Source organism: Microchirus variegatus (assembly GCF_963457635.1).
Source record: "Microchirus variegatus genome assembly, chromosome: 10".
In the NCBI taxonomy this organism is placed as follows: Eukaryota; Metazoa; Chordata; class Actinopteri; order Pleuronectiformes; family Soleidae; genus Microchirus; species Microchirus variegatus.
In genome coordinates this window covers 11,288,583-11,303,575 of record NC_139811.1, presented here as the reverse complement: position 1 = coordinate 11,303,575, position 14,993 = coordinate 11,288,583, and the positions used below count along the sequence as shown (strand labels likewise).

The 14,993-nt window shown below is 40.6% G+C and overlaps 1 protein-coding gene across 1 annotated transcript; it reads right to left on the bottom strand.

Annotated features, from left to right (window-relative positions):
- Positions 1-1,148: 1,148 nt before the first annotated feature.
- On the bottom strand, positions 1,149-3,285 carry b9d1 (B9 protein domain 1; the record flags this gene model as incomplete). The annotated part of the gene is made up of 7 exons (XM_083896569.1): positions 1,149-1,300; positions 1,395-1,462; positions 1,767-1,829; positions 1,954-2,050; positions 2,127-2,235; positions 2,997-3,065; positions 3,223-3,285. 7 exons carry the CDS (start codon positions 3,283-3,285, stop codon positions 1,149-1,151), a joined length of 621 nt encoding a protein of 206 aa, XP_083752695.1.
- Positions 3,286-14,993: the final 11,708 nt, after the last annotated feature.

Below are 14,993 nucleotides of genomic sequence, written 5' to 3'. Positions count from 1 at the left end.
GCAGACCAGCAAATATTTTTAATCTTAACTAAATATATGCAAAAATTGGAGCTGGAAATACGACAAAAAAAAGACCTAACGCTTGATGTGTTTTTTTTTTTTTTTTTTTAGCAAAGGTAGATTTTGCTAATCAAGTCATTGTTTATGAAAAAAACGCTACCGTGATATACTCGAGTTAAGACATGTCACTATGTCACTGGCCTTAATTTCACTGCGGCCTGATGTTTAACTTCACTCCAGTGATTCTGGGAAAAAGTTGTTGTTGCAATGGAGAGAAAAAAAAAAAAAAATGAGGCACTCCCAAACTGTCAGACGTTACAACACTTTTTCTTGATCCCTGGCAGCAGTTTCAGTGCAAATACGGTGCAGTGGAAATGTGGCCCATGTGTAGGGAGCTCCTCACTGTGTTACTATGTATTCACTATGCTTTTATCAAGAGGACTAACTGACTCTATGGACTGTCTGTCTGTGTGTGTATGCATAAACGGCATCCTTTATTCTTTTTCCATGTCTGTCTATTTACTCTTCTCATAGTACTTGGGAGCAGGCTGCTTTTTTTTTTTTTATTATTGGATACGTGCTCAACCCGTTGGCATTATAACTGTATAATATAATTTATCATTTGTACTATTGTAACATACTGTTCTCCCGTATACCTTATTATTCTGTGTAATGGGTTTTGTAGGAAAAGTCACCGTGATATTTTAACGGCATCTAAACAAACAAACAAACGAACGCAGCAGGCCCCCACACCCTGTTGGATGAGGACAACTGTAGCTGCATTGGTTCAAAATAAAATGTGTATCACTTCAGCTCTGTAATTCCAGCATATGTTGTTTTTTTGTTTTTTTTTAATGTTTGAAAGCTCACTTTTTCCACATGTGGCGAGGTGGAGAAATGTAGGGGCATAACAGGTTTAAATTGCAAAGTTCACATTTATTTGAAAAATACAGTAAAAAATACATTAAAACAAATACAAATTTTAAAAAATGCCCACATTTAAGTATCTAATAAAAAATATTTTCATACAATTTACAATAAAACATTAATTAGTGTGTACATTTTACCAGGTGACTGTGACATTTCAATGTTGTTAATCTCCATATTATATCGTCCAGCCACCAGTTGTTTAAAAGTCTCCAACATTATTACGTGTTGGACGGTTGCTCTTCTGTCGACCAGTCGGACGAGTGCGTGTTCGCAGGACTCGACGGCCCCGTGTCGTAACCCAGCTTCTTCATGTCTTTCGTCAAGATGTGAAAAGAGACGGTGACAAAGCCTTGGGAATGAACCCGCGTCACTACGACACAGAAACACACACACACGCACAACTTGTTACGTGTTCCTAGTGTAAACAAAACCAGAGATATCAGACAAAATGTACCGCAACAAACCTTCTCGTCCTTCGCCTTGAGCCACTACTTTCGGGTCTGTGTACTCTGGTCGCCGTCCCAACAACCAGCTAAACGAGAGGAAGAGACTGATTAAACTCTACCCAAATAGAGAAATTGATTTAAGACTTCTTATATTGTTTATTGTGCTATGGACTCCCCACTCTGGCATACAGCATCTTAAGTGTCCATCTCAAGTGGGAAAACCAACTATGAAATCAATGTTGCTGCACAAAGTGTAATCCCCAATAGACGTCCATGTTGTTGGAAGAGCTAAGGAACAGCGAGTACCTTAGTGAATGTCTTTCTGTGTGCTGAATAACAACAGCTGGGAAGCAGCGCATACAAATGTGGGGAAGTAAAAACACATCTCACCTTGTGAATTTTTGAAGTCTCCATGTTGGCTCGGGAACAAACATGGGGATGGTTCGTTTATGTCTGGGAACGCAGCACAATCAAATCAACCTGACATGCTACATCACTCTCCTAACAAGTGCACCACTGCTATTACACTCGATGCCTCGGGTAAACATTATTTCAGGAGAAAAGATAGAAAACTTACTGTCCAGGTGCGAATGGGATGTGTGTCGCTCCGTATCCTCGCACAACATCGTTGCCAAACGCATCCGGACCATAAACACTCACCACAAGCTGAGGCCCTGTTGAATTAAAAAGTGAAAACTCAACTTTTTGTGACCCATATTTGTACTTTGAACACGTGTGAGCAATACTTACATCCAAATGGGTTTGTGCTTTTAAATGTTGTTTCCAGCGGAAAGTTCCATATCAATTTATGTGAAGACTTGCCTTTACATGTGATTTGAGTGATGCCTTCCTCCAGCCCCTGACAGACAGACAGACACAAAAACATTCAGATATGATTAGCAGTGCTTTATTCTGTTTCACGTTTCATTAATGTCGAATGGTTTAATATTATCAGGATAGTATTCAATTATTTTCTAGGGTTGATTAAATTAGTAAGTAATTGCACATGAGAGATATTGCAATTGGAATTTGACTTATTTTTGATAAATCTTAGGTTTATAATAAGTTTAATAATAAGTAAAAGATATGAAATGGAGCATTAAGCAGTATATTCAAGGTGAACTTTGAACTACAGTGTAGTTCAAAGTTGAATATATACTATTATTGGGTTACTATTATACCATTATTAGCATTATTTACATTCCAACACATGGCTGAAAAGGTGCAAATTATTTATTGTTTTCAAATCAAAATTACATTGATACATATATAAACAAGCCTTTCTAACTAAATTAATTCCCCAAAAGAATGAAAAGGACCAGAAAGAAGAAAAATATGAGAATATCTGCCCCTCTTTCCCCAGTATGCCAGCACACAATACACAAAATATACGCTTTATATTAAAAAACAAACACTACATGTAAATACAACCAAAGTAAAGCTAAATCAAGTCAATGACTGAATGATTTCCTGCTAATTAGTATTATGGCTTTCTTCTGTAATACAAACAAATGAGTTTGGATGTGTTTTGCACGCACTCCCCCTAAATAATACACAATATGTCACATATGGAACAAATCATTTTGAAACTATTCCGTTAGCTAATCACTAGCTACTCACCGAAGTGGGCGCCCAGTCGTGCCCGTAGACGAAGCAGTATTTGCAATAAAGGTTGTCATACTCTGGAAACTGAAACACAACACCAAACACAAAGAGGTCAGCATCGTAAAGGTGTGCAATGACACACAGATACAGGTAAACAAACTTGCTACGAGACTTCGAGTCAGTTGATGCTAACGGGAATTAGCTACAAGGCTAGGCTAACAACGAGGGGGAAAACACTCACATTCGCTCCCTCGATTTGGCCGTTCACCGTCAGAAGAAACACAGTGGGGTTACCTGTGGCCATAGTCGCTTAAATCAGTAAAGGAACATGAAAAGATTCAATGTTTATAGCAGACAATTCAATTTAGAGTAGAATAATCCCAGTCGCGCTACATCGATCAAAGCAGCTCCGTCCGTTGCTAAGGCGACGCGTGCTCGTCCTCACGGGTGCCCGCTTGGTCCAAACCTAGAAAGAAGCAAGCGGCGAGAATGTGCTGAAATTACATAATTAGTCCACAAGATGGCGACAGTGTTTTAACAACGAGACTTCACCTGATGCAAAGATGCTCTTTCCTGCGCCGGAAACCACTTCCTCTTCTGTTTATGTTGTCACCTGGCTAATGTTAATTTAAACGACAAAACACAACTTTATTTCCCCACCAAATTACAATTTAGTTTGTCGTTTGGCGAAGAAGACCACGAAATGACGTGCCCGCTTCACAAGACTAGTAAGTGGACCCTTGTTCGTGCATTTTTAATCGGCGAAATTTTGGGGGACATGGGAAACGTGACGTCAGCAGCATCATTTGCTTTCCATATACTTTATACAATGTTACTTCCAACTTTAAAACACAAACGCAAACCCATCACACTGCACTAAACACAATATATAAGACACAATTATACATTAAATAAATCCCCAGAGCGAATATGCTATATTTAAACACACTCACTGTCTTAAATTTGTGAAAGAGGTTTAAATAAGCTATTATTTATCCACTTATCTGGCATCAACACAACACACAAACATATGACAAAAACTTTTATTTGCATATAATTTTCTTTTATTGTATCCCTTGTGTCAAGTTTACCTATCAAACTGCAATAAAAAAAATCCTCCAAACAAATGAGCTATTGTAAATATTTTTTAAACACAAAAGTATAATTTTTAAGATTCCATCGTATTTTATTGTACCCTTCATTTTACATCTCAGCTTCCATAAATCTATGCAGGAATTAAATATGTGCATCTACCAGCTTTATCTGTTGATTTGCACTGACACCACACATTTACACAAGCTGCAATTTAACAGTTGGATGTATATGTAAATTGTGGGGGGGAAACAATTATAGACTTGTTTTAGTAGAGGGGAGCTGGCAGCCACGAAGGGAGTCTGGCTTCATGTTCTCTGTATTCTAAAAACCCTTTAACTGTGCCTCTTTAACCAAAGCTGAGTGAGGATCCACATAAAAATCCCTTTGACAACATTTACATGTCATGAAAGTCATGCTGTGCCATATGCAGCCAACAGTAATTACAGTATGTGGCTCCGTATGATGAACCTCACAACACCGTATTGCCGTGAGTATTGGGGGGGCCTGTTATTAAGGACTTAGAACTCAAAATAGCACATACTTAGTGTAATTATTGTGATCACAGATCCATTAGCTGCATTTGTTCAGTTGATTAGCTGTGCAGTAGGTTTTGGTGTTGGAAAATCAGCTGTTTCGAGCAGCTTCTCACACACCATTAATTTGCCCCTGTGTTTGTCCTTATCTGCCCACTTCCCTGCATCACTCTTTTTGGCCGTGTGTCGTGCTGTCAGACGGCACAACCCCCCCCCCCCCAGTCTCTGACCTTTATGACTGCCCACACAGCAGCTCTCTTTACACTCCCCATCCTTTCAGTACTCTGGTCATCTGCTCTCCTAAGAGCTGGTGCCATTTTTACCTCGTCTTTCGCACCATAACCCCCATGACCCCCATCACCTCCTTCACCCCACCCCCAACCCATAAGGACGTAAGGAAGGCAATCATTTTGTTTGAGTGAAGAGGCCATTTTAACGTGGTCAGCAGACGTCAGCCATCTTTTAAGTCGGAGACTTTCAAGTAAATGCCAGTAAGATGACACTGCAGCCTTATGCGATTAAATGCAAGCGATCCTGTTCTTCCTGTATCGTCACGACACCTGCACTTCCCTCCCTCCCTCTCCCCTTCCTGTCACATTATTATGATATGATTAGAGCTGCAACTTGGGATTTTTGAGCCCCTGTTGTTGAAATTCTCTGCTGCTGGTGAAGATTGAAATAGAGACTTCTGCCGGCCGACAAGGTTTTATTATCTTTGCAAAGAAAAGGTCAATCTACACACGAGTAGCCGTTGCTGAAGAAAGACCCAGAGCTTAGTGAGACCTAAACATTTATACCTGGGGAACATCCCTTTCAGATCTCTTTTTCTGGGAAGGGGTCTGCCCCTCCAGGACGTGCTTTCACACCCCTTTGTCTATGGCAGGTATTGGGGGCCGACTCCCACAGAGGTATCCTGTTGTAGTTGGGTGCAAGTTGAGTCTAGACATCCTAATTTGAATACACAAAAGGGCCTGATATCTTGTGTTAGGAAAGGGGTGTTGGGCAGGTGTAGCTCTGAGACAAAGAAATTGAATTTACCACTACATCTAAGGTCAGGGTAGGACATTTTTTTTTCGAATAAACTTTTGCGTTCCCTTGCAATAACTTTGTTGCTGGAGCTACAAATAAATGGCAATACAGCCTGGGCTTCATATATTGAAGTAGTTGATTTGTAGCTCCATTAATTGGAGCCTGTGGAGCTCCGGGTGGAGGATGCGTGCTGGCCTACAGGCAGAGGGCTGGGGAAGTGCCGCAAAGTGGGGGAAGTTACACAAAAGAACTGAAGTTTTGTATATAATAACATCTTCTCCCAGTTTCAAAACCCCAGATAAAACCTTTGTATTCAGGTTTCTCAACCACGTTGGTGAAATACAGTGAGAAAAAGTTCACAGAGTGAGTACTTTTATGAAAATCTATACACAGATCTCGATAACTTGTTTTGTGTGTACGAAAAAATAAAATAATTGAAACACTAAATTATTATTTTATAGCATTTTGCTCTATTGATTCTTTTAAAGGACTGTTTTTCTGATAGCGGTTTTGAGTTGTGTAATCTCGGACCACTTGTAGACAACAGGCTTTCAGTCATTTGACACTCCCTCTCTTCCTCCACTCCTCTTGCTAGACAGACAGCATAATCAAACATAGGATAATGGTCAAAGACAGGATACCAATAATACACAATCGTAAACACAATTAATTCACAACCTATTCCTCCACCTCCTTTCCTGTTCTTCTCCGCCTCCCATTTGTACGCTTCTGTCTGCCACTCCTTAGTCCCGCCCACCAACAACACCCTTTCACTTTTCATCTCCTTCCCAGCATCTTTTTCTACCACCTCCTCCCCCCATCACTCCTTTATCCCTCCTTCCTCTCCACCTGCCAAAGTTCTGTCTCTTTGTTTCTTCACCTCTTCTCACCTATCCCTCTGTCCCGTTTTCATCTTGCACCATTTCTCTCCCTAATATCCTGCTTATTCTCTCGTCTTATTCCCCATGACTGCCTCCTTGTCTCCTCAGCATCTAACAATCCTCCCTCTTCTTCTGACTTCTCTTCTCCATTCCACATTTTTTCCTTGCCCCTTTTCATCTCTCTGACCCGATTTTTGTCGCCGCTCCACGTCTCAGCGCCCCATCTTCCTTCCTACCAAATGCTTGATTTAGGGTAACATAGCCTCAGCTGATTCAAACATCGCTGTGGAGTGACTGCTCGTCCTCAGGCCCCTTTTGGGATCTAAGTCTCTTTGAACTTTTATTTTTAACCATAAAACGTGTGTCGTGATAAAAGCTGGAGTGTTTTGTTTCGTGTGCGTTTCAGGCCCTCTTTATACTCTTTAAATGTGTCTCTGCTGAAAATAGACCTGGAAGCAGCTGAGGAAAGTCATAATGGGACTGTTTGTAATCTCAACACAGGAGCGCACATTTCACTCTTGACACCTTATGCATTTTCCCGTTTTTGCCGAAAAGTAATATTATACGTTTCTTATATATGTATTCAGTATGGAAATTTTTATTTTTATAACACAGATCACACAATGGTCTTACGTCTGGAGGCTGCAGCACCTTGGAGAAAACGTCGCACCAAAGTGGCCCTTACAGGAATCTGCTGGCTGAGTGATTCATCCTGAACATGGCTGGTGGAGGTGGAAACAATCACACACAGAGAGGTATGGAGATGCTGCTTTCTTTTCTTCCCCCGAACACACACACACACACAGACACCATACAGAGCCTCTGGTCAGTAACAGATTGTCACAAAATATTATGTATGTCAGGCACAATTCAGGGAGTCATATTTATCTCATTTTCACATGGGCGCACACGCAGAATAGGCTCGGCGAAGTCGGGACTTGCTGATGGAGGTTAATGTCTCAAACTGCGTGTGACTAATGTAATGGCCCGTGACCACTGGTTCACCGCCTGAGCTCCTAAGAGAGGACCCTGGCACTTGACCTGCTGTCCAAGCAAAACGCATTGAGAGGGAAAACAAAGTACACATACGCTGTATGTGCTGGGGAAGGAGAAGAGTAATTGCTATCTCTTTTGGATTTGACTTGCCCGTAAAAGTGATGAATACATTAGTTTGTTAGTCATTGAGGGTTAGAAAGAGGTGTGGTTTGAAAGGATTAATAAAATAATTTTGTAATGCAACACGGTGGCAAAACAGAGTTACTGCAGCCACTTAAAACATCCTTTTTCCCATACCAGTTATTTTCAGTGGCTATATCATGATAACAACTCAGTGACACCTTCAACATTACATTATGCTGAGATGAGGAAGTCTGTTGTTCACAGTCAGTTTAATGAGCTGATCCTTTGACCGTCTTCTCCTCAGTCAGGCCTCTCTTTCTCTTCTACCGTTTCCTCAGCTGAGATTTCTCGTCTTCTCATCTGCCAAACCTTAACCACTTTCTACCATTGCTGAATATTGCGTACATGTACTTGTATTTGTTGCCTCTTTGGGACATTTTCAGGCATTTCCAGGACCAGTAGCCATTGTGGTGACCAGAGCCTGGTCCTTCTGAGGGCTAAGATCTGAACCGTGGTTAGGGTAAACTGTGTGTACACATTTTTGGGGACTGTGGGAGTAGGTTTAGGTATTTAGTTGAGATGGTTTAGGTTAGGGATAATGTTTTGGTTTGTCAGTGCACTGTCCTGTGTGAGTGTGGTTTGTCTTTGGCCCAGTTTGAATAATATATTCTCTCTGGGAAAGGCACCAAATCTTCCATCTTATTTTTAAACTCCTCCTCCATATTGCTGTAACACACTACATATATATAAAAGAATAATACTGATGTATTTGTGGCTGCCATATTTCACCACCATGTTTTTAAAGGACAAACTAAACACCTATTGAGTTTTTTATAATAACCGAAGGCCACCCAAGGTTCTCTGTTTGCTCGGAAGGGAAGGGTGAGGTCAGAGATATTCAGCTGCAATGTTCAACTTCACCAATAGATGGAGCTAAATTGTGCACACTGTACCTTTAATCCATGCAAAAAAAAAGTTTATGGGAGGTTATTTCTTTAGTACTTGTTAGTGTTAGCATTATCACTGCTGATGACTTGCATTTGTAGCTGGAATATGTCACAATAGGTTGTCAGAGACACTACATTTAGGCCTATGGGTACATTATTTGGCAATGGCGATACAAAGATTGATGAAAATTTTCAATTTTACTGGGTTTGTTGCTTTATTTTTCTCATAGTTAATGGTGTTTTCTTACCTCGTTGCTGTGCATGCATCCTTCATTGTCAATAAGATACCTATCTTTTATTTAAGTGGATTATACCTGCACGACCAATATGCATTTATGTATCCGTTAAATCATCTACTTAGGACTCGGTCCATGGTCGGTGAAAGATGCACCTATATTTCCAGTCAGCGTGAGCCTGTGCTGCCTGCAGGCTACAAACCCAGCTCTGTAACCTTACTGTCCTTCACCGAGGAGGAGATGGAGAGAGCGTTTGGAGGGGGGAGGATGAAGCAAGGTGGTACAAGGGGGAAGTCGCTGTGGAAAAAAAATGAGAAAGCTTTTACTTAAAGAAAAAAAAAAAGGACAGCTGTTTTATGGGATCATTGATGAGCGAGCAGCGAGGGAGAGGAGAAAATCACGCAGTTGATGAGGGTGGAATTAGGGAAAGGAGAGACTGATTTGAAGGACTCAGAGGGGAGGTTATTTAGAAATTCATCACTGGAGTGAGTCCTTAAGGTCAGCCTGGCCTGCCGAGCTTCCCTCTGGTGGAGTTATAAGTAATGACACTGTTGGCTCTGCTTGATAAAAAAAGAAGGCGGCAGGAGGGAGAGTTTTTATGTGCTCCGGTCTGTCTGATCAAAGTCTCACATTTTATTTATACAATTTATTTTATTTGCTTAACCAGTGCTAATTCTTATTTTATATAGTGTATTAAAACATTAAACAAATATATACAAATAGGAATAACAAAGTACAAACATGCATGAATCACAAACATTCTCTCACAGGGAGTAGTATTTCATTCTGCTTGTCAGCATAAACCAGATATGCCAGACCCTGCACCCTGCAGGGGCAAATCAGTCATCTACCAGTCACTCCACTGATCCAGTTAACCTTCTTTGTTGAAGATAATTAATCAAACTTGTGCTTTTGCTTCATAAAATAATTCATTTTCTTTTAGGACAGTTTTCCATGATAGTGCTATCATCAGAAATCATCACCCGGCATCAGTAAAAAACATATTTTTCCTGTAGTGGGATAATTCACAGCCAGTGTGACCCAGACTCCACTCCCTCAAAAAATGTATTTTGAGGGATATTCTCCTATTGTTCTGAACAAGTCTGACCCACACGGTCCTGCTGCATTCATCATAAGTGAATGATAAACTCTAGAGTTCATGTCTGAATATTGTCAAATACTGTAGCAGCTATAACATGAGGTTACAATAGATTGGCTTTAACTTCTGATACAGCGTCTCCAGTGGAATAAAAGATGGCACAGCAATGTCACATTCTCTAGATCAATACATGTCAACAGTATTAAAAATGAGCACACACACAATAGCCCCAGCATCCGTTCTTGTTATTGTAGTTCCACATCATTATTTGCAGGCCGGAGAGGTGCTCTGATCTGCTTGTACATTTTCAATCTCCCATATGTGGGAGAGATTATTTGTAGGCTAATCTCCCACATCTGTTCCAACACATGGCAATTATGAAGCTGGGCTTAATTTGCAGGTTGCACACGGGTTCACCTGATAGATTAGCCTGATTAATGAATGCACCTTTTAAACTTAAAGTAAACAAAGAGAAATTGACAGATTTGCTGTCATGGACTATTTTTGTTTAAAGCTGCAGTACGTAACCTATTATTTCGCCACGTTCGTTTGGTCTTTATGAACAGAAATTATGTAACATTGATTATATGCTGCACCCTTCACCTGGACTATGGTCGAGCAATACTCTCAGACCTGACTAAGGGAGCGTTTGTGTGTATCCACCAGCAGCAGAGCAGGGGTGGACGGGGATAAGAAGCATTTATCCTCAAATCCTCATCATTATCCTCATCAAACTGCTGTACAACGGTTTGCACAGTATTTCTGAAACTGTGTGGGTGCTGCTTTGTGTTATAAGTCATACTCCAACCTGTTTGTAGCTGTCTCACTTTACTAGCGCAATGTTAGTGTTGCCTCTGTCTGTCTAGACACAAAAACATCACTTCACTGGGTGACACTAGAGCAAACTGACCACAACTGAGACTTTTAACTTTCACTTTGAGAAGGCTGAGTTTTTCAGCCTGGTATAAAATTATACATTTGATTAAAATGACTTGGTACTAGGTTGAATTTAATTTCAAAATGCCCCAACTCCCAACAACTATTATTATAATGTCTGCATTACTATACTGCATCAGCTCAAGATTATCACCGCCTTCTTTCCAGTAATTTATGTGCAGTATAAAAATGCTGTACTTCCGAAAAAAACCTCTACAATAAAAGTGGGTTAAGAAAATGAACGGCTGATTAACGGCCTAAAAGTTCACCTCTCTACTCGTATCTGGACTGATTGTGGAAGCCAACGAATCTCCTCAGCCTCATGCTCCTGGCTATTAGAGATGATCTATTGTGCTATGGGTGCCATCTTGGAGAAATAACTCGATTATTGCTCCAGACATCTCAAACAGCCAAGGACTACAAGGACATTTTAAAGTAGCAGATGCATCATACAGTGTGAGCACCGACTTGCTCCTAATGGTCCTTTACTGTAAAACAGAAATCCTTCCTAGATACACTGCTAAACTAATAGAAGGGTGGTTTCAGATGACTTCAGGTGCTTCCCCAGTCATCTGATCTAAGCATCACTGAGGCGTAATGGGGAATGATGGATCCGAGAGAGTGCCTTTGTTATGTAATTTCTCCATTCCCCCAGTACCTCGGCTTCAATTTGATTTTTAACCTTCATTTATCCACAAAAAGCTGTTAAAGGAGCCATTCTCATTTACACCACCACGCTGGGTGGAGCAGTTGGGAACAGAGTCTGGGTTAATCATATTCAGACTCCACTCACTTAGCAGTTATGTTCTATTTGGAGTTTAAGAATTTGCTATTTTTTTTCCCCACATATGAGGAAATGCCTGTTTAATATGGTTAATTTCATCACCTGTCTGAGAGCAGAATCACTCAGAAACTGCTAAAAGTCTTTCCTTGAAATTTTATGGCGTGGAATGGCCCAAGAAAAATCCATTCATTTATGGAGTGGATCCAAATAAACAGGCTGATCCAGGAATGTACTTTTATAGCCTCAGCATACTTGTATTTATGATATTTATTTACCATTATTTGTTTGTTTAATGTTTAACATGATTTAAAATGAACAGACAACATACCATGACATGCTAAATCTCATCAGCAACAGTGCAAATAGAACAAATATTCTGTTCTACTATATTCATTCTGTCATGTTTTTATATGAGGTATAGATTCTTGTAAGAGGCAATACCTTATCTGTCTTAGCTTTTTGATTCATAATACAGTATGTGTTACTTATTTCCACAATAATTGGATCTACTGTACAACACAGAACAACAAAGATGGACACACGCCCTGTACATTTGCCGTCTGGTGGGAGCTGCCACTTCCATCACAGCCTGATGAGACTCTCCCTGCAACCCAATCTATTAATGGATGACCCTCATTACTGCTGAGGGCCAGTCCCTCAGCAGGAGTGTGGTCCTGTCTTCTTGGCTGCAAACATTATCAAAGCTTTTCCATTGTGTTCTGTGCATCAATATCATCACACAACACTGAGACTGATTAGGGCACTCAAGCCTTTTACTTGTTGTAGTGGTAAGATATAAAAAATAAGCTGATTCTCTTACTTACGCATCTCCACAGTCAGCAATTTTATTTATTTATTCATGTTGCGAGCTGTACATCCCACATTTTAGTAGCTGCAGCCACCATTAGATTTGTTGTTTTAGCAATGGCGTAATGACACATGCAGAAAATACGGCAAACTTTTTTCAGAAAAGCTTCTACAAATTAAATTGTCGAGTATTTAGTGTGACCTACGCTCACACTTGAACAACAGCACGACCCTGGCTCTCTTGAAACTGGAGTGGAACCATAATTAATGTTATTGCTAAAAACGGTTTCTGTCCTACTATTTCATGTCGGAAAAATATCTGCTGTTAAAAATTTGTTGTTGCCCCGGGTTCATTACATTGCATACATACACATATTGTATGAGTTAAACTCAATGACACCTCGCTAATATTTAAGACAAACTTTCAGTCACATCATTCCAATCCAAAATTCCATGGATCACATAATTTGACTGATATAAAAACAACAAATTTGCCCATCCATTGTCTACCATGACCCTCGTGTGGAGGATATAGCGGTAGAAGCCGGATGGATGGAATTGAAGATTTATTTCTATTACAAACCCCTGATCAATCATCAAGTTTTACATCTAGTTACCTCCCACTCATTCTGTGCAGGGAAATGATCAGTTGTATTTAGTAACTCTAACAAGGGCCAGAGTGGGACTCATTTTTGGCTCAGGCATTTCAGACCAGCTCACTAAACACCATACATTTTTGTTCTACCCCTGTGGCCATAACTAGCCCAGGCTGGAGCCCAGATTGGAGGCCTGGCCACTCCAGGCCTGACCCCAAACCATAGACTTCCCATAGTTGTTTAACCCAATCCCAGAAATTCAGAAGTTGTACGCCTTTATTGGGCTGCAAGGTTGCGAGGACACTTTTAGTTACAAAACCATTGTTTAGGGGATATTTTAAGCAAGTTCTCACAACCTTAAAGGGCTTTTTGAGGACTTGGTTTTAGTTTAAGGGTTAGAATTATGTTTAGGATCAGCTAAGGCACATGTGTCAAACTCAAGGCCCGGGGGCCAGATGTGGTCCGCCACCTCATTTTATGTGGCCCGCGGGTGATTAATTGGTCTTAAAAATCTGCGTTAAAAAATGTCTATGCTGCTTTAAGGCGTGTGTTGACCATAAACTACATTTCCCACAATGCATGGCAATTGCTTTACCAGCAAAGTGACGGCATCACCATCACGAACCGGGTTACATCTATAATGCATCATTATTTGTAACTTGAATAAGTAATAAATACAGGTTATTTAGCATTATGTTACAGAGTAGTTTATTTTACATCATATTTGGTTACATTTAGTTACATTTATTCTGTATGACAGTTACATCTTGGCCATTTGAGGTTAACAGTTATGCTGATGTGGCCCTCAGTGAAAATGAGTGACAGCCCTGAGCTAAGGAGTAGGGTATGGAACCTCCTCCCATTGGACACAGGAAATGCAAGGTCCATGCTCTTGCCATCTCTGCCCCTTCCACTCCCAAGTCTTGTATGGTTTCATGGTCAAATGAAATGTAAAATATTAACATTAAATTAAATAATATATAAAAAGTGAAATATTAAATGCGCCCTTGTGCAACATTTCAATTTGCTTGAGTCGTAATCAGGCTGGGGTACAGAGCAACAGAAAATAATAGTCTTCTGGCTTGCAGACAAGCGGTGAGGGTTCAGGTTAAGCATGTAGGTGAGATGGATAAGGTCAGGGCAAGAGGTGAACGTCCTCACAACGATAGAGAGAAAAGTGCATGAGTATGTGTGTCAAATATCTATTAAACCAGCTCTGCGTCTTGTTGCTTAGAGAGAATAACTGGCCACAGTAAAACTTTAATCAATTGATGAAATGACTCCGGTTAACAGATCTACCTCTGTCTTCCTCTGTGCGATTGTTGTTTTGAGTGTGCGATCACGGTGTTCAGTTCAGGTATAAGTGTCATCGATTTATGGCTAGTGTTTGAGGAATGATGAAGCCATTTATTGTGGGAGCCCATTAGTAATGTATGCATATGTGTATGAGTGTGTGGGGAGAGGATGAGGGAGACAGAGCATCATCATTAATATGGCTCCTCCATTAGCCTGAGTGCTTCTGTGACAACATAATGGCGGTCACCCAGACAACAGCGTTGCTGTAGTAATGAACACACCCGGCAATCGCTGATGTCAATGTAGGAAAGTGGGTCCTGAAGTCCCACTTGGCTGGAGCCAATGCTCACGTGCACACACACATATATGCATACATACATACTCAGGTCCACGTGGGTGATGTCTTTGGGATTTGAGAGGTTTTTGAACTAATCAATAATGAAAGAAGGGATGATGGGAAATGAAAGAAGTGGCTTGAAAGAGGAAGACTGAGGAGGAAACGGCCAGTGGCTGAAAATGAGAGACAGCGTGATGGAGAGCCCTCCCTCGGGAGTTGTTTCCATAGGAGTGCAGTTACGATGGACTTATGTAGGCCCACTTTCTTCAGAAGAATCTCTCTGAACTGATGGACTTGGAAGTGCTTGAGATGATTTT